The following is a 24,530-nucleotide window of genomic DNA, read 5'->3' as shown; positions in this document are numbered from 1 at the left end:
GATGCTACTCTCAAGTGCTTTTGAAATGAGTTGTGTGCAGAAAATCAGCAGCTTGTTTGCTTCTGTCCTCTGACCCTGCAAAAATACAGATTGTTAGGACTGTTGAAACTCCTGTGTGCAATCTGTATTTCTGGTTGTTCAGTGTTCCTCCAGAAACTTATTTTATATCAAACAGGTGACATTTCTGCAAGTATTACTCACTAGGAGTAATGAACCTATCTCCAGTCTGAGATGGTTTTTCTTTGTTGTCACTCTGAGCAGTGAGGCTCTCCACATCCTTACTGCAACATACTCCATCTAAAGCTCTTGGATGTCATTCCATTCTCACAGAGATAAATAATCACGCATTCTGCATGCAAAAATACAGATACTGGAGAGTATTAACATGGAGCAACATCCATCCCTTAGCTGTGATAAATTGATTAAAGAAAGCAAACTATTGTCAGAATATCCTGATCCTAATGCTTTGTTTTTCATGGGCAAAAAATAATATAATTTTTAATATAACTTATTTAAGGTTTGTCAGTGAGTTTATTACCATTTTCTGTAAATCTATTGCTGAAACACCAGTGTGTGCGCACTAAGCCTAGGGTTATACCTGCATTTGTTATGCAGAATGTGTTGGTCTGAAAATTTTATATTAGAGTCGTAATTTCGCTTTGAGAACAACCATAGTTCAAAATCTGAAAAGCCGCACCTGCATCCAGGACAGTCTGTGTGTTTGAAGCATTTGGACCTGTTCTAAGTGAGCATTAAACTTCAGTATACAGTTGTTTAAAAATAGTTAATTAGGATTCTCTAATCTGTTTTCTCTTGGGCTGCATACCCAGGGGAATATTCTGGTGTGTATGCTTCTTTTTTCAAAAAATCTTTGAAATCTGTTGCTTCTCCAGTTAGGCATTCTTGGCTGCTGCTCTCATACAATATGTTCTCTGCATTTTTTCCCTGCGTGGTAACTTTTTTTTGCTGTTGCACTCTGGCTTTATAGTTTTTGTTCTTGCATTATAAAAGATCCTGAAACCTGTTGGATGTGATCCTACATACGTTTATCTGTGAATATTGAAAGTGTTTAAAAAGCAAGAGCAACTTGAATAAAATCTCTTGATGGCTGTAGTATAGGGGATTTCTCCAGATATTGTTAAATTAACCATGGTTGATCTAAGTTACTTGAGTAAATATCATTTACTTTTAATCCAAAACCCAGAGAGGGAAATGTCAAAAGAGAGAACTTTGACTTGCATGTCTATTTATAGATACCTTTTCTTCTTTATCCAAATATCTTTAAAGTCTTCTGCCGCCAAAGTTGCTTTAGAAGATTGTGTTTCTAAAGTATTTTAAAAAGTCTCCACCATTAAGATACCTTTTTCCTTCATTATGTTAATCTTGAATTAACATAATTTCTGCTGTTATCTGTGTCATAATTATTTTGCTGTGCAAGATGCAAAAGAATTATTCTCTCCTGGAACTACCTTTTTTAAATTCTGAAAATTATATTAGGTATGCAAAAAATAGGGTGAGAAATTAATTTCCAGAAATATAAGTTATACTGAAGTAGTTATGTTAGTAGTTATGTTGAAAAGTTATGTTCACTTTTCTCCAGAAGAGCGTATTAATTGGGAACTTCTGAATGGCTTAGAATTTCTTCCAAGGACTGTGCTTCTAAATTATTTCACAGAAAATGAGAGACACTATTGAGTTACTGATTCTTATAAGAGGTTTAACCAATGGAAATGGTTGTGACAAACTTAAATCCTTCCACATCAGTCTTCTGTATAAATCCTGCTTCTAATCGCATTACATCCCACTTCAGATTTTTGGTGGTGGCTTTGTTTTAATTGCCTCTTACTTCCTAAGTCTTAATATTTTATTTCTCCTCAATCATACTACACCTCACATGAAATGTTTCTTGTTCTTGTTTTTGCTCTACATGGAATGCATGGGCTTTAAAGACCATAATTTCTTTGGTAAGGTATCATTTGCTCTGGGGAAATCTGCAGGGCTTTCACAATCTGAACTTTATTCAGCATGTTTTTTGTCTATAATGATACACTTTGGTATATAACAGTTTATAAGAGATCAAAAAGCAATAATGATAATGGTGTAAAACACAGTTGAGCATTTTAAACTGAACATTTTGTGGTCTAATACTTCTGCAACATATGCTGTGTTTGCTTTTTGACTTGGTACTGTAACATCTTCTAAATATACAGAGTAGCAGCACTGGCCTGTGCTTAGGTCGGGATGTCTTTGGGCTTTTTTTAATTGAAGTCAGGCTGGGAGAAGGTGGGAGGGAAGGCTAATTGTAGAAGGTAGGTTGAACCTGAAACTTCAGATAGCTCACAGTTCTTCTGACAAGTTTGTCATACGTAAAATTCATTTGACTTTAGACAATGGCAAAACATAAGTTTTGTAAAAACATCCATTTTATTTGCTAATTTAATGTGTTTGTTTCCTTTGGAAAGGAATGGGGCGTGAGGTTGAAAACCTTATTTTGGAAAACACTCAGCTGCTGGAGACAAAGTAAGTGAGAATGTTTATGTAAAAAATACTGAGTTTCTGTTATTTCATTATATCTTCAATATCCTGATACAGAATTGAAACTATACAAATGTGCTCTCAGTTCTCAGAGTAATGGGGGTGTGAGTATTTTGAATTTGTAGGTGCATTTGTCTGAGTTGGTCTTCTAGAAATTAAGGATCTAAGAGGAAAAATCTGCTTTTATCCTTGTAAGACTCCAAGAAATGCAGTGCTGTGTCCTGATGAGATCAACTCCCTGTCAGAAACACAGCTTTAAGTGCAGAGGCAAATCCACTGGAGCACTGTTGAGGGAAAATCAAACTATTTATCAGTACTTTTTTCTAACAGAGAGAATGTGAATGTGTTTGAATGTTGGAGATTTGGGAGGAGATGATTTGACCTCTAAGAAAGCTGTATCTTTTTACAGCAGCTCTGTGTAAGAAATGTGTAGATCTTTAAAAATAAAACCAGGCTGAAGCTGAACTGCGAGACCATGGCCATCCTTATAACCATATGTTTCCAATGTTTGTGTAGAAATGCACTGAATGTAGTGAAGAATGATTTAATAGCAAAGGTGGATGAACTGACCTGTGAAAAGGATGTACTACAAGGTGAATTAGAGGCTATAAAACAAGCAAAGCAAAAGCTTGAAGAGAAGAATAAAGAACTGGAAGAAGAGCTGAGAAAGTAAGATTAATTCCATGGTGTAAAAAAAGAAAAGAAGAAAAACCCCTACTGTGATATTTATTGCAGCTGTTTTTTATTTTCTATTTAGAGCTCGTGCAGAAGCAGAAGAAGCAAGACAGAAGGCTAAAGAGGATGATGATGTAGGTGTATATGTGTGGTTTTGTGTGCATATGTCAATGGGACATTAGAAGTCTGTGTGTTTAGTGAGTGCTACTAAAACTTACTGCTTAACAAGTAGTGGTAAAGTTCCTTCCTGTATAGAAATGACAGAAGATCTAAAGAGCACAAGTAAACTTAAATTGACAGTGATTAGTTGTCTTGCTTTCCTCTCTGCCCACTGTTAGCACACACTTTTTTTGAAGACCTGTTTTCATTCACATTATATTGCATTCAAAGGATGGGAGGAGAGAAAGGTAAAACCCAGATTTCCAAAGCCCCAAACTATATTTAATCTGGAATTGTGCCCTAGCCTGGCTGTTATCAAGAGGCAGAGGGTGGCTCTGCAGGGCCCCATGGTGCACCTTTGTCCCTGCCATGTTTATTAACTTGTGTGCCCAGAGCGATGTCCCCACGGCACAGCGGAAACGCTTCACACGTGTGGAAATGGCCCGAGTGCTGATGGAGAGGAACCAGTACAAGGAGAGGCTGATGGAGCTGCAGGAGGCTGTCCGATGGACTGAGATGATAAGGTGAAAAGGCTCTTATAGAATCTTTGACAGAGCTCCTTGTGATTTTTAGATGCTGGGTGATCTGGTCAGCAGGTTCATTGCCTTCTGCTTGTTTTCCTCATGCCCATGAGGGTCATTGTTTTTAAGTTAAGGGCATATAGTTTGTCAGAATAGTTCTTGGTGGGACCTCAGTGAAGATATGTTACTTCATATGATGTGAAATACACACATTTTTTCAAGGGATGCTTGTTCTGGAACAGTTAAGAAAGTTGGTATTTGTAAATAACATGAATGTGGTGGGCATTAAAAATTACTCTGTGTGTACACATGCCTTGTGCTGTCAAAATAGGGATAATGTCTTCAGACTGAGCATAATTCCTTTGGAAAGACTTGGGTTGTTCAGGATAAAACAGTTTAAAGCTGTGCAAGGCATGTTAAATATAAACAATAAAGATGGTGATTTGGTCTCATTTGCATCCTGAATATTCAGTTGTTTGGAAGGTATGGTTTGAAAACATAAGTTTTCTGCCTCAGACCAACTCATCCTTGTCCCTGACCACAGGTACCAGAGGCTGTGATGCTGCCTGCTGGCCATTGACAGCAGTGACATGTAATTGTTCCCATTGTCCTCATGCCTGTGACCCTTTAGGAGTAAAAATGTGCATTTCCAACAGCCATGGCTTGTTCTTCTGTAGCTATTATCTGCTGTAGAAATCCTCTCCTATCTCTAATCTATGGCTGTGGGAACACTTTAGCAATTATTTACTGATGTATTGAAGATTAATAGACTTTAAAACAAAAAACAATGGTTAAAACATTAAATAGGGAGCAGAATAATTTTGAATGGTTTGCTGCTTTCTTCAAGCTTTTTTGATTACAAAGTGTTATGCAGATTTGTCTCTTCTGTCTGAAAAGTTGCCAGTTTGTTTGAGATGCAAAGAAATGTGAATGAAGTTTATTATGTAACGTTATTTCCTGTAGTGGGAATTTCGGTATTGTGCTCTGATCAGTAAAGAAGCAGTAGTGTGAAAAAAAGGGTTTATTATTTTCAAGATGCTACCTTTTTTTAAAAAATAAGAATTTCACACTGTTCCATTCCTTTTCCTTTTTAAATTGTTGCTAACTTAGTAAACTTGGAATTAATTTCTTGTAGAGCATCCAGAGAAAATCCAGCCATGCAAGAGAAGAAAAGATCAAGCATTTGGCAATTGTATGTATAGAAGCACAACTTACTGGCAAAAATAAATAAAGACCCTAACCAATTAGCTGGCACATTTGCGTATGTTAGCTAATTATTTTTTGGCAGATGAAGATATCTTAACATTTCTCCTCTTGTTGCCCAGCATGCCAACTCGGTAAGACTGCTCTGGAAGACAAAATGTATTGTAAGCTGCAGTGTGTAGTGAGTGGCTGTGCACTTTGTGAAGTTAAATACCAAAGTGCTGGAATGTTTTTCCTAGGTGAATATGCACCAGGATTCTTGTTCTGAGCATTTTTTCCACATTCATTTTTATGATGAAAAGTAGAAACCTGAATAGCATATGTGGGTTGCATTTATTTCAGCTTCTTTTCCCTCTGTGAAGTACAGCTTACCGAGAGTTACATTCTCCTTTCTGACTTCAAGCTCTTAAAATCTAAACCAGTATTTTTCTCAACAAGATGTTTGTCAAATAATCCTTTTGATGTTGCGACTTGCAGAAAACTGTTTTATCTTGTTGCATTGAAAATAGTGGGTTTTTTAGAATGCTGTCTGCATGAACTAATGTCCTTCATAGAACTGTCTTCCAGGTGTGATGTTCACATCCTAATTTTGTTGGTTCCCTGTAGATGTTAATTAAAGATGAAGTTCCCATTGAATTTGATAAATGGGATAATAATCCTTTAAAAATTTTTCTTATGGACATGAGTTTTGTGCATTGAGAGTGTTGCTGAGTGTGTTGGGCTCCAGTTTCTTACCTTATAACTGTCTTGAACAGGCTGGCATATGCTGTGTTTTGCCTGCATAGTCAAATTTGGATGTATTTGACAAATCTTGACTCTTGTCTTTTTCTCTTCTTCTAGTTTTAGCAGGCTCTTCAGTTCATCCAGCAATACAGCAAAGAAACCAGAACCTCCTGTCAATGTTAAATATAATGCTCCAACCTCGCACATTACTCCATCAGTCAAGAAAAGAAGCAGCACCTTATCTCAATTACCCAGTGACAAATCTAAAGCCTTTGAATTCCTCAGTGAAGAGTAAGACATTTTGGTTTTAAAGTAGATATGCTCTATAAAGTGTTTACTCTTTTAGTTCTCTGAGATTACTAGCATGCTGCTAAGTGAATCTCCTGAAGTGAGTGTTGATTCATAAGGCATCAAGATAGTGCAGAGTGAAATGTGCAGCAGTGGGTGAATACTTGGAGCACCTGGCTGAAATATTCTACTTGGTAAATACCACTGTCTTTCAAGAAAGTGCATTTAGGCACAGGAGGCAACACTTGGTACGCTTTTATATGAAAATGTAGCTGAGCAATAACTGTACAGGTACTTAAGGTTCACTTAAGAGTCAGGCTAACAAGAATCTGTAATTATTTTTTTCTCCTGTTCTTTGTTTTGGCAACATGTCCTTGTGAGTTACAACTTTTAAAGCTCCTAGTAGAGCTACACAACCCAAGTTAATTTTTTTAAGGATGCTGGCAATAGACTTTCTGGTTTTGCCTGGTTTCCCCCAATCCCTTAAAAATAGCCCACAGGAAACCAGGTGTCTTGATAGGTGAAAAAAACCTAGGGATATCCTTGGTAACCCAGTGCTTCCACAGTGATCTTGGTTATTGAGTTTAACAGCAATTCCCATTGCACAAGAGATTCTAAAGAACATAAGTAAGAAGTTCCTCAATCCTGATTCTTGCCCAGAACTGAAGCCAGTTTAGCCTCACGCCGGGAGCAGAAGAGGGAGCAGTACCGCCAGGTGAAAGCTCATGTCCAGAAGGAGGATGGCAGAGTGCAGGCTTTTGGCTGGAGTCTACCTCAGAAATACAAACAGGTATGATGTTTTCAAGCGTAATGGTAACAGCTTCATGTTTTGTCACGTTTGAAGAGGGTGTGATTTCACAGCTTGTGTTTGATTCTAGCTTTTTTTTGTTGAACTTAGCAGTAAAGAATCTTTGTAAAGGAGACAACAATGCGAAACTCTTAATTGTGTCTGATAAATTCTGAGCAACTGGTTCCAAAGATTGTAAACCTCTTTTAAAGGTAAAATTTTTTGTTTGTTTTTTTACCTAGGTGGCAAATGGTGGACAGGGTGAAAATAAGATGAAGAACTTGCCTGTACCTGTTTACCTGAGACCTTTGGATGAGAAGGATACCTCTATGAAGGTAGGATGTTTCCAGTGATGATAAGAGACTTGGGCAAACTATAGCTTAAATATTTTTGTTTTGGACTCAATTACATTCTTTTTCAAATAAGTTGGTTTTTTTTAAACATAGTGAAGAAGAATTTATGTCTCAGTAAAATGTATATGACTTTAATTGTAATTAATAACTTAAAATGGACTCCGGATATATAATAATGTTTATATCACTTAGCATATTTAACAATGCTTGTCTCTCTCTCTTTTTTTTAGTATGAGATTCAAGTGAAACATTTCTTTTTCTCCCAAGCTGTGGTGTGCTGTAGGGGTGAACCTGTCAGGAGGGAAGACACGAGATGGAGGATCTGTGGTTGGTGCCAGTGTGTTCTACAATGATGTGACTGGTGTGGATGCAGATGGCAACAAGCAGCAAACAGGATCCCAGAGTAGCTTAGATAAACTCGATCAAGAGCTCAAGGTGAGGTCACTGCCAAGGCACATTTTATAAATTATATAGTTATATACACCTTTACTGTGTAACTGTAGAGTACTAAAGTATTTTCTAATCAGGTTCATTGGTAACAAATAGAGTTTTCTTGGTTAGTCATTAGCCCAGGATGTTTGGGTTATCGAATCCAACTGTTAAATACTTTTGAATCTTCCCTTGCTGGTAAATCTCAGGAGCAAATAAATTTTACATCAAAATTATGTACTGCTTATACCAGTGCTACACCATTGGTGTCAGACCTGTTTATGTTCTAATTGCCATGAATAGAATTCATATGAAGGGCATAAAAACAGTCTAAATTTTCAAGCGTTTTGGGATATCACATTAACCTGTGGTGCTACTGAGTATGGCAGTTAGCATGTCAATAATGTTTTTATTTTATACTGGTCTAACTGTATAATTATGCAGTGTAATTATAGTATTTTATATATTTTTAATAGAAGTATGAAATATGAGGGAGCTTTATACTTACTTCATTTACATAAAGAACAAGTAACTATGTGTAGTTTTGCAATGGCATTGAAGATACTTAACTTCCCACATATTTATGTGTATTGCTGTAGGTGAAAATGTAAAACCATAAAAGATCAAATGTAGTAATTCTATTCTTGTCCCCCTTTCTGTTGTTAATTTCTGCCTTTGTTCTCCTTCAGGATCAGCAGAAGGAACTGAAACACCAGGAAGAATTATCCAGTCTAGTTTGGATCTGTACTAGCACACATTCTGCTACAAAAGTTATCATTATTGATGCAAACCAACCAGGGAATATTCTGGACAGTTTCATTGTTTGCAATTCTCACGTGCTTTGTATTGCCAGTGTGCCAGGTAAATGCTTGGGCTGATTCAGCTCCTGCTTTTTTTAACTGATTCCTATTCAGTTTTTCATATGCAATGAAAACCCACAGATTTGTTACTTAGTATGATGAAAAGTTACTGTAACAGAGCAATACGAAAGTGGTTAGTTGTACATTAAACTATTGCATTTCTACCCTACTGTTTCACTGTTAGTTGGCTGTTGATTTGCATTTACCGAAAATCAGAGAGATGTCAGCAGCCAAGGGGAACTGTTTTGTTTGATGTACTGTAAACTGCAACGGTGTTGATATTTCATGGAATTGTGAACATCACAAAAAGAAGAATGTTTGTTGTTTTTTTGACTTCTTCAGCCTTTTGAAGATAAGCAAGCTCCCTGCAGAGGGAATCCTTTTTGCATTTGAGTGTAATTTAAGTCTTGAAAGTATAAGAGAATTGGACATGAGAAAAACAGTTTTTCTTCCAGAACCAAAGCTCTATTGCACCTAAATTCTTCATAAAGATATAGATAGGTGCCCTTGTGTACCTGCACTGTTATGAAATCTGATTTTAAAGGAAGATATAATTAAAATTGAAATAAACTATTTGGAAAGCTGCAGATTGAAATAGAGTGAATGACATTGTAATGCAGCATATGTCGATCTTGCTTTTGTTTTGTGAGCTTTGTGACAGCATCTTCCACATTTGCTGATTATGTGAAACTAACCTTGTAGATAGGGGCTGTCTGCATGTTTAATCTCTGGAGAGCTCATTGAGTTTGAAGCTTAGTTATTAGATAGAGAAGTGATTTGGCTTTATCCCTATGAAAAACACCCAGTGACAGGGTCCAAGGGAATGGCCTGAAGTTGTGCCAGGGGAGGTTTAGGCTGTATATCAGGAAAAGATTCCTGAGGGGGTGGTGGGGCACTGAAAGGGCTCCCCAGAGCAGTGGTCATGGCACCAAGGCTGCCAGAGCTCCAGGAGCATTTGGATAATGCTCTGAGACAAAGGGTGGGATTGCTGGGTATCTGTGCAGGGCCAGGAGTTGGACTGGATCTTTGTGGGTCCCTTCCAGCTCAGGATATTATGTTATTCTGAGTTTAATCTCTTTCAGGGGCAAGAGAAACAGACTACCCTGCAGGAGAAGAAGGGTCCCAGGAAGCAGATTCCAGCCAAGTGGACAAATCCTCCCTGTGTGGCAGTATGACCAGCAACAGCTCTGCTGAGACTGACAGCCTGCTGGGGGGAATCACTGTGGTGGGCTGCACTGCTGAGGGTCTCACAGGGACTCCTGGTGCCCATGACGCCAATGGAGCCTCACCTGTGGCAGAGAAACAGTCAGGTATGTGATAAACACTACAGGTGTATCAGGGCTGGCCAAACACCTTGAGATGCAGCTGGAAATAAGTGGTGCAACTACTGACGTTAACAGTGTGTAAGCTGTGATAACATAAATTTGCTGTGAATCTGTAAATTGTAGCTGAGAAAGTGGTGGAGGTGACATGAAATGGGAATTGGCAGCTGCTTCTTGTAGGTACTTTTGTGAGAATTCTTGTGCCTGCTCTAGAGAGAGATTTTAATGTAGTATTTGAAATGCAGATCTTACCAGAGAGTGACTAAAATGAATACCTTGGATTTTGTCAAGTCTTAATAGAGATTTAAGTATAAGTGATTATTTTGTAGGCATTCATACTTTTTTTTTTTGTCGTATGGCCTGCAGAGCTATGTGGTAATATGATTGTCAATGGATATGTGGTGGTTGGCCTTGTTTACTGCTGTCCTAGTTAATAATTTAATGTCCAGTCTGAGCCATCAGGCTGATACTTAAAAGTGCATTTGGCATTTGTTTATACAGTGCCACCTGCTAAAATTTGGGCATTTCTGATGTGATGTTTTTTGATTCTGATGTGGAAATTGTAACTGTCTGGCTGTGACAGCTATTCACTTCAGTTTTAAGTATCAAGTTGTGGCTGTTTTAAACAGCAGCAGATTCTATTGCAGTTCTTTTTCAAATTTGTTTGTTTCATAGATATTGCAGCTGAAAATAATTCAGTAGATGAGAACATTCCAACAGCAGAGGAGGCAACAGAAGCAACAGAAGTCAATGCAGGGACAGGAGAAGACACAGCTGATATTGCACAAACTGGAGTCTACACAGAGCATGTCTTTACAGATCCCTTGGGAGTGCAGCATACAACAGAGGCATCTCCAGTGTATCAGCCTAAGTACCTAGTCTCAGGCCTCATACCTCTTAAAATGTATTTTTTAAAAGTGTGATGTTTGTAGGCACATAGCATGGAGACAAAATGACTACTCTTTTTCCTTTTTAAGTGTGTTGAAGTTCATATAAGTAGTCTTGGTACAAGACTGTGCTTTGTGACTCTCTTCTGCCATTCCCCAGAGGTAATAACACTGACAGGTTTGAATAGAACCTAGTTTTCCCTGTAAAAGTAAATGGCCACTTGAAGAAATTCATGCTTATTGAGGTACATGTACTTTCATGTGTGGTTACTGTATTTTAAATATCTCATGTACTTCAAAAGGCAGTATAGGAACTCTCAATTATGAAGTAAACACCTGGCTTATAGCCTGAGTAATCTGTGCAGTTTATTAAATGTATTTTAACTGGTGTTTTTTTCTAGTACTGAGTCACAGTTATATAAGGATGTTGCAGTTCTCCCAAGTGAGCAAGATCTAGTGAGAGAAGAAGCACAGAAAATGAGTAGCCTTTTACCAACCATGTGGCTTGGAGCACAGAATGGATGGTAAGGAAGTCCTAATCTTGTTATATTTATTTATAATCATTACTTTCAACTTGCTTCTTGTGCCTACAGGCCTGATAACAGTCTCAAGTCAAGATTAAGACAGGATGATCTCAAGAGAGCCAAAACCTTGAATGCTTTGCTGCAGTTTTTAGGCATTACAGAATTCAAAGGAAGTATTGTAGGTGATTAGCAAGTCCCTTTTTGTTAGATAACACTTTATCTGCAGAGAAGTTCTGGGATTTTTTTGTATTCAAAGAAATTGTTATGGTCTGTTAATTACATAATTTTCAATATTTTAGTATGCTAGAAAAATGTATTGTAATTTTTACTGCAGATGGGTCTGCAAGGGAGTTTGTAATGCTTTAGACCTTTGAAAAAGCCATTCTGCTGCTCATGTAGTTCTTCCTTTCAGTGTACACATAATTTCCGGTGGAAGATGAAAACTTGTTTTCCCTTTGATTGTGGATTTCAGTTTATAAGGGTTTTGCTTGTGGTTGTTTTTGTCTGGTAGTGCTTTTAATCCCTCCTGATTTGTCTTTGCAGCCTGTATGTTCATTCATCAGTGGCCCAGTGGAGGAAATGTGTTCATGCCATTAAACTTAAAGATTCTATTCTCAGTATTGTGTAAGTCCTAAAAGAATGTCATGTAAATCATAATGAATTTCTGTTAAAATACTTTCCAAAGTAATTTTTTATTTCCTCCTCAGATATTGGGAATGTCAGTTGCCATAACTGCCTGCATGCTTTTTGAGGGACAATGGAAACCTTCTAGGGAGTAAGGAAAATAAAAGGAATCTTGTACCTGTTGGAAATACATAGCCCAAAGGATGAGCTGTAGCTATGCAAAACAGTTATAGGTTGCTATTTTTGCTGTTTTCTTCAGGCATTGTAACCAGATATATTTCAATCTCACTGAACTGGATTTTGATTCCTTGTTACATCCCTTCTCTTGAGCTATATTGTAGAAATCAAAACACTGGGGCTAATAAAAAATGACTGTAAAAAATATGTTGAAATATGAAATGTTTATACCTAGTTTTAAACTTGCCTTCTGAGCAGAGCAGTCTAACAGACTGTGTTGTTGTGCCTCCTTTTTCCTCAGACATGTCAAAGGAATAGTCTTGGTTGCACTGGCAGATGGGACGCTTGCAATCTTTCACCGGGGAGTTGGTAAGGATTCTGTTGCATCTGGGAACCAGGGAATTTTCAACAGTAGTTAGGAAAGAAATGTGCGATTTACAAGTAGTGTTTTGATAAGGTATTCCCCATTGACCTTTTTATGGATTGTTATGAGAAATATTTCTTGTTATTTCAGTTGCAGATTCAAGTTCTCGTTTTGCACTCTTGTGGTGCATTTATGGAGTATTTTCTTACTCTGAAATGGAGAATGGGATAGATTTGCTACATAGGGAAACGCCATATGAAAGTCTGCTTTGATTGTCATCTCTCTTGCATTTTCATTATGCTCAATAGTCATGTCTTCTGTTTTATTAGTGATAAAAATTGTCTCTGGGCAAGTCCTTCAGTGAGAATTTTGTAAGCATCCCTTCAGAATTTCTGCTCAAACTGCTCCTGGACTAGCTCCATTCTTCAGCCTCCAGAAATAGGACCTGGAGGGGAAGGTCTTACTATGAGCAACTGAAACTTATCTATTAGCTGGTTTTTCCACCCTATTAATTTCATCTTTCCCTTGTGATGCTTAAATCCTTGTGCTCAGCATTTAAAAGAATTTAAAAGGTTGCACAACACTAATGCAAGTACTGGAAAAGATGCAGCTGGGATGAAGTTGTTTTTAGTGGTTTTGTTTTGTTTATTTTTTTAAAGCTCACTGTGGTGGTTGACAATACCTAAGCCTCTCTAGTGAATGTCATTGATGATCTGTGGCCTTAGTTCAGTCTACAGAAGAATTTTAATTGGTGTTGAATGATGAAATTTAGTACGTTTTTAGTAGATTTCAGGTGCCTTTTTTAAGACCTTGCAGCATATTTTAAAAAAATCTGCACTGGCCAACACTTTATGTTCAGCCCAGCAACAGGTGCCTGGTGCTATGTGGGAAGCTGTTTGTTGTCACAGGTACTGGTTGTAGTCAAGCAGAGCCTGTACCACATGGTAACCTGCTGATTTAAAAATGTTTTGCTGGATTTTTAATCTGAATCATTGTACAACTTTATTTTTTAAAAAACATAACATTTGGAATGTTAGTTGCTGTTTGTTTAATGAGGAGCCTAGCCATAAACTTGTACAGATTTACCCAGATTATTACAATGCTTTACAAAATTAGACTTTTAAGATAGTTGCTTGTACTTCTAAATTTTCCTTAAACCAAACACAGGTTCCTGTGTTACTTTTTTTCTTCCTGTTTTTGCAGATGGTCAGTGGGATTTGTCAAACTATCACCTCTTGGACCTGGGCCGGCCACACCACTCCATCCGGTGCATGACAGTGGTACATGACAAGGTCTGGTGTGGCTACAGGAACAAAATCTATGTTGTTCAACCAAAGGCCATGAAAATAGAGGTAAGTTCCAACGGTGATTAAAATAATTAAATGTTGTGTTTTAATGCTGCAGCTCGGACTCCAGAGTAACTCCAGAAACATCTGTTTTCATCAGTACAGAAACAGGCTACCTCGCAAATTCGTTTTATGAAATAGTTGTTTTGGAAGACTTAAAGCCATGATGAGAAAGTTCTCACTTACTGAAACCAGTTTTGGGAGATTTAGTTCTCCACTTCTGGCTGGCCAGAAACTGGAAAGTGTGCTCGTGCAGAGCTTGTATGGCCAGCTCCCAGCTTATTCTGGGTGTGCCTCATTTTGTTCTCCACCCATGTGCAGAGGTTTGCAAGCGTTAATTTGGAATGTACTCTCTTTCCAGTTGGAGAAAAGTTTATGCAAGGTGTGTGTGCTGGTGTTTTATCTGCAGTGTTTAGTTTGTCATCTCAAGACCCGAAAGTGCCTGAGGTTTCTGCAAGCCTTGAGCAATATAAGTGCTTCAGCTCCTGCTAATTGGCCTGAGACATGGGCCAGGCCTTTGAGGGTGGCTGCTCAGCTCTTCTGAAAATATCAGTCACTCAATAATGACCTGTTTTTGTGAAGAAGACTATAAATATATATGGGAAAACTGAAATGAAGTTAATATAAAAGTGAAATTGATTGTTTTGATGGTGGATAGTGTGTATTTTGCACATGACTTATTTGTTTATAAGTCAGTCATGATGAACAAGGAAGAGAGGCATTTTTTAGGCACATGTACCATGTGCTGTGGCAGCAGGATCTCAGACCAAAAAGGCTCCAGGTTCAAGGGAGACAAGCTGGAGCAGGCTGGGATGAGATGTGTAAATGAAGACCGAGTAGGAAATTACAGCTTTGAGATCACACTCAGGGAAGGGAATCAGCAATTTTAGAGCATAACATGCTGTTTGTAACTGAGCTAAACACTGTCTGTGATCTTGCAAATCAGAGGTTGTGCTAGATTGAAAATTGCAAGTTCAGACTGTATGAGAATAACAGAGAAACCTTTCTTACTCTTCCCTTTGTTTTACCTTCTCATTTGAACCCCAATGTTTCACAGAAGTCCTTTGATGCCCACCCAAGGAGGGAGAGCCAAGTGAGGCAGCTGGCATGGGTGGGGGATGGGGTATGGGTGTCCATCCGCCTGGACTCCACCCTGCGCCTCTACCACGCCCACACCTACCAGCACCTGCAGGATGTGGACATTGAGCCCTATGTAAGCAAAATGCTTGGTAAGTTCCCAGGAAAAACTGGTGTATTCTTGCTGTCTGCAGCTTCCTTTTCCTGTTAGAGATCAGGCAGTTCTTACTGCAGATTTGGGGTAAAGGTGTGTGGAAAGGCCAGTTAAAATCAGTTTGTGCAAACTTGAATCTGGAAGTAGAAGCCTGTCAGTCTTTGAAGCATGATGGGGATGATGGGTCATCTGTTACAGTCTGTTGACCTTACCTGGTGTGTAAAGTGTCCTTAAAAACTCATAACTAATGAGGAAAGTGGTGGTTGAGTTGGGCAGGCACCAATAGAGACGCTGCAATCTTTCTCTTTTTCTATACTGATATAATTTTTTATAGCTAAAAATGGGAAGAATCTATTACCTGCCTGGAAAAATTGCCTAATTTTTCAAAAAAAACCCCTCAAGATAGGAAATTTTTATTGCTGTTGAACCTAGTAAGGTCTCTGATTATTTTCATTAATATCTGTATAAGAGCAATTTGACCACAAACCTTACACAACAAATACAGGTAATTAGGCTCTTGGAAATCCTTCACAAGTCACTGCTGTGCATTGCACATGGCTGGTGTCAGCCTTCTGCTCCCCCCATCCCGCTAACAAATGAGAAATTAATTTAAATGGATTACAAACCACTGTCTTATATCTGTAAGCTCACTTTTTTGTTGGTTTTAAAAGCTGGTAAGCCTCAAAAAATTTTACTGTGGAGCATTAAGGACCATTTTTGCTTTCTCATAGCTAATGTTAGACTTTTGAAACAGGTTCTCAATTTAATTACAGTGTTGTAGCCTTCTGGGTTATCTTTACAACTTAAATGTGCTCCTCTACTTTGTTTCTGTCATAAGTGGGAGGGAATTACTTGTCTGTATGATTTGGGAGCTGGATTTTAGATTGTCTGTTGTAGAACTAAAATTATTCTTGCTCATAATTTTTGATGAAAAGCATCTTTTGTTTTTAGGTACTGGTAAACTGGGATTCTCATTTGTGAGAATCACAGCACTTATGGTGTCTTGTAATCGTTTATGGGTAGGAACAGGAAATGGTGTCATCATCTCCATTCCATTAACAGAAAGTAAGTAAAATATTAATGAATAGCACTGTGCAATATGCTGTAGGTATAAAAAAGAGTATTAAACAGCATTCAGGCGCTTGCTAATGGATAGAAAACTTCACTGCCAGGATGAACAGATCAGGCCTGTGTGATCTTTAGCACCTATATCTGTGTATGTGGTTACAGTTACCCTGAGAAAATAACACATCTCCAGAATCTCCTGTACTGCCATTTGAGCAGAGTTGGCTTGAATCAAAGGGACACTTTGGAGCCTTAGAGGTGTTCTGAGTATTAAGAGCATTGATAGATGTTTATTGCTTATATGAGACATCATTAGTTTTCTTATTAATGTTATTTTTGATTGCCATGTGATCACAAAATACATTTTTCTTTGATTTGAGCATGTTGATATTGTTGTTGCTAATTTGATTGGCTTTAAGTTTTTGAGAATTCATCACAAAGTGCATATAAAGGACTGGAACAGAAGTAGCACAGACTGCTTTAAAGGACACGTTCAGAGTTATAGGAGCTGTAAATACATTCAAACAGGGCACTAACATCCAGGTCACATTCCAATCATGTAAACTGTGGTTTTTGCTTCATAATAGACCCCAGACTCTTGTCATAGGCTGAAACTAATTGAGGGCAGTTGAATCTCAGGAGAAAAGAACAGCTCAAGGGCAAACCAAATCTTAAGTAGGTAAAGCTTGGGAAGAATCTCTGTGTAAATTGATTGCATTTAAACAACAACAACAAAAAAAGCCTCAACACTTGTGCCTGAGACTAAAGTTATAACAGGTGGTCAGAAGTTTCAGAAAATAAAATGCAGACCTATGATAGTCCTAATTGTACTGTTGTTACTTAGAAAATAGTGTGGTCTGACAGGTGGAGTTTTAGGGTGATTTAATAATGAAAACTCTTTATGTTGTATCTGCTTTATTGAACAGCAAACACATGCATTGTTTCTCATGTTGTTCCATTGCATAGTCCATCCATTCAGTAACTGTCTTTTTTTTTTTGCATGAATGTACTAAGGAAGGACAGACTTCCTGTCATGGATTTTGAGACACTTTAAATCATGCTTTCAAAAATGATAGCTCTTAATTTGCATCAAGCTTAAGTTAATGTTTCCAGAGGAGTTTGTTTTAAGCCAGGAGTGAACGGAAGAAGTCCCTATTAAAGCTGTTCAGTTGCATTTCATTTCTGTTGGTTAGTGGTGGGTCAGAACAGCCTTTTGGGGGTAGCCTGATAGTGGGGCTGAGAACCTTGGTCAGAAATAGTAATAAAGCAGTCACATCCTTGCATAAGCAGTGGCATCTCTCAATCCCCTGGGTCTTAGTAGCAGGGCAGCAGATGATGTTCCAAAAGGGTACTTGAAAACATCAGTCATTCTGTATTATTCTGGAGCCTCCTGCCAAGGAAAGAGAGAAAGGGGAAACGTTGCTAATCAATAATAAAGTTAAAAATACGTGACAGTGCTTTTGTGGTCTATTTTGTACTGGAACTTCTATAGTAAGATGCTGTTCTTTGTGACTTTTGATCGAATCTTTGGTAATTAAATATCTATTGGTTTTTTTAGGAGCTAAAATTTTAAGCTCTACCTTATCAAAAATCAAAATACGAGCAGTGGGTTCTCATTAATCCTTCTCCTCTACTGTCATACCTATCCATTTCCCCTTTCCTCCTTTCTCACTAGCTGTAATCCTCCACCAGGGACGTTTACTGGGGCTGCGGGGTAAGTGCAGATTCTGAACCAAAACCTACTTTCAGGCTTATAATAGCCACTTTGAGGCTGTTTCCCACTCCTTATAGATTTACCCTTTGTATGTTCCTAAATGTTTTTCCACTTGCAGTTACTGCATTGCAGCAGTTTTATGTTTGCTAAATGGCCACCAATCTGCTCAACAGTTTAGCATATCATCCTGTGTTGCAGCTGAACTCTCATATAGACTTTCTCTTCCAGCCAATGTAATATCACATCTTATAACTTTGTCATTAATCCACATCATTTGCTGTCTTGTTACAAATCACTGTTTCGTTCACTACTTTGATAGTCTTTGGAATGGAGATGGCTTGTATGTCTAGCATGAGTACTTCTCTGGTTTAATGTATTTTAAAACTTCACAGTAAAATGTAGATGTAGAATGATAATAGGGTAGCTCTTTCATGGCCACAGGTGGCTGTTTCTAGAGAATTTTTGCTGGCAAGGGCATACATTATGATTAGTTGGAATGAAACTGTCTTTAAGTACATGTTAAAAACATGGCATTTGCTCATATTGAAACACATTAGAGGTACTTATTTTCTATGAAAGACACAATCCTGTCACAAATTATTTTTTCCCAAAAGTAGGATATTGAAATCTGGTGTTTATGCTAGACTAATAAGAGTCCTACTCCATTTTCTGATGTACTTAAATAACGAAGCATGCAATCTTTTTCTTTCCAGCTCTGTCTTGAATTGGCATTGCTGCCCTCCTGTTTCATTTTTATCTAAGTTGGCTTTAGCTTTTAGATGGTACCATAAGGTTTCTTACCAAATAACCACTCCAGCAATTTGTGTTTTGAAGTAGAAAACAACCTCTTCTTTTACAGCCAATAAATCAGCAGCAGGCTCTGGAAACCGTCCGGGGAGTGTGATCCGTGTGTATGGAGATGAGCACAGTGACAAAGTGACTCCAGGGACATTCATACCCTACTGTTCCATGGCGCATGCACAGCTCTGCTTCCACGGCCACCGGGATGCTGTGAAATTCTTCGTTGCAGTACCAGGTGAGGTTTTGTTACCACCTTCAAAAGAGGTGGTTTTTTGGTTTGGATTTTTTGTTCATTGTTTTTTCCTTCATTCACTTAGTTGAACACAGTGTTTAGTCAAAGATAGCAAGAGTACTCTCAGAAACAATGTATTTTAATTACAAGGCTTGTCCGATTGCTAAGTACAGCCATGTTTAATGGGAGGAAAAGAGCTTGGTCACAAGTAGGGACTTTGCTTCCTTCTGTGAAAAAGGTGCTGTGCTAAGTGAGCACTTGCATGTTAAGAAGACATTCAACTGCTTTAGGCATTGTCATCTAATGACCAAGCACAGAAGTTTTTACTCCGAGATAAGGCATAAATAAGTGTTCTGTTTTTCACCCAGGTCAGGTTGTTTGCCCTCAGAGTAGTGGTGGAACAGATCTAACAGCTGATAAACAAGCCCAGGAATCCTTCAACCAGAGTCCCTTAAAATCAATGTTGGTGATAAGCGGTGGAGAAGGATACATTGACTTCAGAATGGGTAAGAAATCGGAGCTTTAAATGAGTCGTACTTCATACTGAAAGAGTATTAACCACGTAATAACTGCTGCTGTGATTGCAGTAGGTGCATTTGTGTGGTCAGTATATACAGTCTTTACCATACGCTGCAGAAGTATTTTTATTCTGATACACCTTCAGCTTCTCCTCCTCCTCCCAATGAACCATGACCTTTGGGATGTGAGAAATGATGGTCACTTTTAAAATTTCAAAGGTTTATTAAACTTTATTGTGAAAAACGCCAATCACTTGTTTTTAAAATTTTAAAAGTTTAATAGTAATAAAATGGTTATAGAAATAGCAATACAATTAGAGTAATAATAATTTGGACAATTTTAATTAGGACAGTATGAGACAATAGAAACAAAGAGTTACGGACTCTGGGTACCTTTTTCTGGGCAGCACAAGCCCGAAAAAGAACACGCGTTAGCAAAGGATTAACCCTTAAAAGCAATAGCCCTTTGAATATTCATACATCCCATACATGATGCATAAATTCCATTCAAACAAAGGATTCGGTCTGGTCATGACAGCTTCTTCCTCCTTATCCTAATGGCATCTTTGATCCTGAGCATGCTGAGCGAGGCAGGAAGAAGTCAGTTTCTTCTGATAAGAGAACAATACATTTTTATCTCTGAAAGATTTAGGTGTCCTGTCGCTGCTATCTGGTGCGAGTACCTAATTTCTTTCTAAAAAAATATCACACTTACATAGTTCCTATTTTAACTACAGAAGTTAGCTTTTAACTACAAAACTGTATTTATCATACTATTAAAATGTTAATACAGCACTACTAATCAATACAACTAAATACATATAGTAAATATCTGCATAGAGCCATATAATATGCACTTTTCACACTTAATAAAAATACAACAAAAGGACTAAATAAGGAAAAAATGCAGTGCTGGGAGCAAAGGACTCAACCACCACGTGCTTGTCTGCAAAATGGATGCTCCGTCTTTTATAACTCTAGCCCCTCGCAAAGTCTCATCAGTCGACTCCTTCTTTGCCGTCTAGTGGTGAAGTTCACATTCTTACATGATCAGGTGTTACCATAGTAACAAGCCGACCCTCCCCAAATGCCCCAGCTACCAAGGCCATCCCAATGCAAGGGGGAGGGCATATTACAGTAACATAACTATACATCTACAAAATTTCTCTTAATATATACATAACATTTGCCCCTTAATTGTGAGAGCCAACCATCTAATTACTCATCTATAACAGGAATGACTGTGTAAGAAGGTTTATTTGAAACTCTGCTTTGGAGTCATGTACCACCTTCCTGTTAATGCTTTCAGTCTTTCTTTGTCAGGTTAATCTTCTGTCTCAAACTGCCGGAAGACATGTCCTTAGTTACTTAAATATGCAGACTGACTAAAAACAAGTCATGTTAAGTGAAGAACACTCAGTGTAAAATTTAGTCATTTTTGAGTGGGAAAGTAGATCACTTATCTCTGCATGCCGATGGTATTTGATCACTGTGCATGCCCATCACTGCTATTTGATCACTGCTTTTCTTGGATGGCAGTTTGGCATGATCTAGCCCATAAAAGATTTCTTGTATAAACATGTATCTTCTTTTTAATTGAAGTCTTTGGGGAAATAAAGTGAGAACTGTTGTGATTCTGTGCTTATAATCTGCAACTGGATACCTTGACAAAAAGTGCATAAAAAGGTGTCACAACTCTTAGACCTGCTTTTGAACCTTTTGCCTAAATCTGTCTGTAGTCTTTCAAAACCAACCAAACAGTAAAACAACCCACATAAACCATTACAATGGAAAACCCAGGAAGGCCATCCCAAATACTGTCATCCCACTAATCAGTGACAAGCAGGTTCCTGGGGTGACTGTGTTGGATTTCCTATGAGAGGCAGGATTGGAGACAGTTCTGTGCCACAGTGCAGTGAGGGCTGAAGTGCTGTGGTCACGCAGGGCAGCTGGAACAGCCACATTCCAAATGCTCATTTTGCTGTCCCTTTGGCGTGATGGCAAAGCCATGAGCTGGGTGCCAGTGCTGCCTTAGCCCAGCCAGTGCCACATGAGCCTAGCAAACTTTGGGACTACTCTGTGTTTAGCTCCCTCAGCCCCTCCAAAGGAGTCTAACCAGAACACCAGCCAAAATTTGATTTGGCACCTTCCTGAAGGTGTAGGTCAGTTCCTGTTTCCTGTGATTAAAGAGACCTTCTGGATTGATGGTCCTGGCTGTCCATGGACAGTTCAGTGTCACCTTTGGTCCCAGTCAGCTGCTGTCACCCAGAGTTCAGGTACAGCTACAAAACTGCTCTTCTTTTTGAAGAGCAATGATGGAGAATATGCTCAAAGCTGTCATTGCCACTGTGGGCAGAGTTGTGACAAGCTGGAATAACTGGAACAGGAGGAAAGAGTGGGAAAGATTGACCATAGACATTAATGTTGTGTTGACTCACATGTGCTCAATTACAGCTCTTGTCCCAGAGCATTTATATGTTTGGGTTTGTCCCAGAACACTTTGTAGTGGCAAAACCATCTCTATGTCTGCCTGGTAGTTTGCAGATTAGGTTTCTCTCCATTAAAGAGTTATAAGTAATGAAACATGTAGAATATGGATACTTATGAAACTGCCATTATTTATTGGGCTAGAAGTAAAGACTATCGCCCGCAGAATGCTGGGCTCTGAGATAATTATGCAACACGCTCAGTTTACATTCACAGACTTTAATATGTTTTTATATCAACATATGGCAACACTGTCTTTTTAGCATTTGTTCTTGTCTTGCTGCATGTGGTGTTGATGCTGTTCTGGTTATTGGCTGCCTCAACCAAAGCTGTTTTGTTCCAGGTGATGAAGGAGGAGAATCTGAACTCCTGGGAGAAGCTCTACCACTTGAACCTTCTGTAGCCAAAGCTGAGAGGAGTCACTTGATAGTGTGGCAAGTCATGTGTGGCAGTGAGTGAGCCTGTAGGATCCAGTTGGAGATCTTAAAAATGGTGGGGGGGGAGGGGGGAAGCAAAAAAAAATGCTTCTGCATGGTTTTTTTTTTTTTTTTTTTTGTGAACCAGTTTCACTACATGATGTTGAAGCATTTCTTTGCTGTTTAACTTTATATTGAAACCTGTCATACTTCAGCTATACAGGAATTAGCTTGTGCTGTTTTACTGCACCTGTGTTAAATGGAACAGTGTGAGGAAATCAGATGTTTCTCCAGCTGGTGTGCACACCACAGTGAGCAGCTGATACAGTTTGACTGTACCACAGCAATCTCATGTGTTCACTTCTTTGGTAGTCTCACTTGAGTTCAGCTTTGTTCCAGCTGAGCTTCATTTCACTGTATAATGCATTGGGTAAAACAGTTATTCCCAGGGTATGAAAAAAATGGACAAATTAAAAGATGGATTACTAAGACTCATCCAAATACTTTGTGAAGGCTAAAGCAAACTGTATATTTCAGCTTTTGTTTTCAAACCTGGATAATCTTTCTCATACACTGTACACAGTTTAATTTGTTACATTCTTCAGAATTTGTGGGGGCAAAGAGGAGGCTGTATAGGAATTAAAATGAAAATATTTAAATAAAATCGTATTTTCACTATTGAACCTTAAAGTTTGACAACTGCCGCCCTCAGTAATGAGCAATTTTGAGCATGTTTTTCCATTTCCCTGACATGGAACAACTCTGTTTCTAAAGGATATTCTTAGGTTGATGTAAATTGGAAAATAACTGTAAAATTCTCAATCAGGGCATATGTTTTGTTCTTTTCTTAACCCCTTATGTCCTAAGCACTTAGAATGATCTTCTCTGCCCAAGGCACTGTGTGTGTGAAGGTTGGAGACCTCAATTAGAGTATGAGGAAAGACTGAAAGTGTACAGGAAAAAAAAAACATATTCTACACAAGTGAGATTGTAAAGGTGATGCCTAAGGCATCAAAGGAAGTGTAGTTCTAGATAATTAGGTACAAATTGTCTTTTTTTTTTTTTTTTTTTTTTTTTTTTGGTAGCTCCATACCCCAGTTTAGTTAAAAAAATAAATAATTCAGCAACAATATTATCCGGTAATGCAAGGACAGAGAAAATTACCAAAAGTCAAGAAACTAATCTTAGGCTGACATTCTGTCTACTCACCTTCTTTTTTTAACCATAAATGTGAGTTTAAGATGGTCTTCCTTTTACATTGAAATTTCTGCATTAGTATCAGACCTAAGTTAAACACTTCATGATTTCTGTACTTCAGAAGATTTAAAAATCCAGATTTGCTCTTTAATTTAGTCCCTGGAAAGTAGAAGTTTTGAGGGGTTTTAATACACATCCAGCATTTACCCCCAAAAGAATGGAGCTGTTCAGATTAGCAGAGAAATTTAATAACTTGATTATATGAGAGAACTGAACAGTTTCAGAGGAGTAAATATAGAAACACTTTTTTAAAACTGCCTAAACATTTTTATGCAATAGGAGCAGTTCTGGTCTATCAGACAAACATATGTTTATATATTTTCTTAGTTTTTAAAATGAACACATTTAGCTGAGGTCTATTGTGTAAATATATATTTAGGCAGCTTTTTCAAATGCATATCATAGCTGATAAACCAGAAAATCTCCATTCAGGTCTATTGGTTAGATTTATATCTATAAATACCTTTTAAGCAACATGTTTTGTACACAGCTGTTCCTCTCGTAAATATGTATTTAGGACTTGAACTATGTAGTAAAAATCCTTATTAAAGATGTTTAATATCTTGGTAGTATTTTTCTCTTCAGAAGGCCAAAAGCAATGAGAGCATGTTGTTCATAATTTGCTTTCCATATTCATCTTGAATGTCACTCTTAAAAGTACTTTGGCTTAAATATAAAGTCTGGAAGCCTATTAAAAATTATACAAACACCAATTATACAAAAGTAACCTGAGTCAACACTCTTAAACCTATTTTAAACTTATAGGCATGTATACTGAACATGAAGCACATCTGAATTAAATGATGGGATGTCTTAAGAAAGATGCTGTCTAAACTTTTATGATTGTGTAGAATCTTCACTGTGAGTGGTGCCGTTTCATTGCATTTCCTGCCATTTTCTTGAATTTATTTTTTTTTCTCTTCGGAAAACACAGTCTCCAAAGTTTTTTAGTCACTGGTTGATTGTCACATTCTCATGTTCTCAGAAGAAAAGCGCACAATTCTGTTCCTTGGTTCTTTGTAGGATTTAATT

At 38.0% G+C, this 24,530-nt stretch overlaps 1 protein-coding gene across 9 annotated transcripts in view; it reads left to right on the top strand.

Annotated features, from left to right (window-relative positions):
- Window positions 1-23,326, top strand: part of SPAG9 (sperm associated antigen 9) — a 61,618-nt gene extending 38,292 nt beyond the window's left edge. For 2 of the 9 annotated variants that reach the window (XM_030961789.1, XM_030961794.1), the window contains 23 exons: window positions 1,950-1,964; window positions 2,463-2,520; window positions 3,052-3,204; window positions 3,293-3,344; window positions 3,763-3,893; window positions 5,026-5,082; window positions 5,934-6,107; window positions 6,765-6,894; window positions 7,134-7,226; window positions 7,512-7,679; window positions 8,363-8,534; window positions 9,616-9,843; window positions 10,531-10,726; window positions 11,144-11,266; window positions 11,810-11,890; window positions 12,369-12,436; window positions 13,635-13,783; window positions 14,835-15,006; window positions 15,960-16,073; window positions 17,749-17,787; window positions 18,647-18,823; window positions 19,189-19,326; window positions 22,169-23,326. In XM_030961789.1, the coding sequence (XP_030817649.1) occupies window positions 1,950-1,964; window positions 2,463-2,520; window positions 3,052-3,204; window positions 3,293-3,344; window positions 3,763-3,893; window positions 5,026-5,082; window positions 5,934-6,107; window positions 6,765-6,894; window positions 7,134-7,226; window positions 7,512-7,679; window positions 8,363-8,534; window positions 9,616-9,843; window positions 10,531-10,726; window positions 11,144-11,266; window positions 11,810-11,890; window positions 12,369-12,436; window positions 13,635-13,783; window positions 14,835-15,006; window positions 15,960-16,073; window positions 17,749-17,787; window positions 18,647-18,823; window positions 19,189-19,326; window positions 22,169-22,284 (2,804 nt within the window). In that variant the 3' untranslated portion in view covers window positions 22,285-23,326. The remainder of the gene's footprint in view (window positions 1-1,949; window positions 1,965-2,462; window positions 2,521-3,051; window positions 3,205-3,292; window positions 3,345-3,762; window positions 3,894-5,025; window positions 5,083-5,933; window positions 6,108-6,764; window positions 6,895-7,133; window positions 7,227-7,511; window positions 7,680-8,362; window positions 8,535-9,615; window positions 9,844-10,530; window positions 10,727-11,143; window positions 11,267-11,809; window positions 11,891-12,368; window positions 12,437-13,634; window positions 13,784-14,834; window positions 15,007-15,959; window positions 16,074-17,748; window positions 17,788-18,646; window positions 18,824-19,188; window positions 19,327-22,168) is intronic. The other 7 variants (XM_030961792.1, XM_030961796.1, XM_030961791.1 and 4 more) reach the window with 4 other exon arrangements.
- Window positions 23,327-24,530: the final 1,204 nt, after the last annotated feature.

Source organism: Camarhynchus parvulus, chromosome 18 (assembly GCF_901933205.1).
Source record: "Camarhynchus parvulus chromosome 18, STF_HiC, whole genome shotgun sequence".
Taxonomy (NCBI): Eukaryota; Metazoa; Chordata; class Aves; order Passeriformes; family Thraupidae; genus Camarhynchus; species Camarhynchus parvulus.
This window is presented reverse-complemented; position numbering and strand designations above follow the sequence as displayed.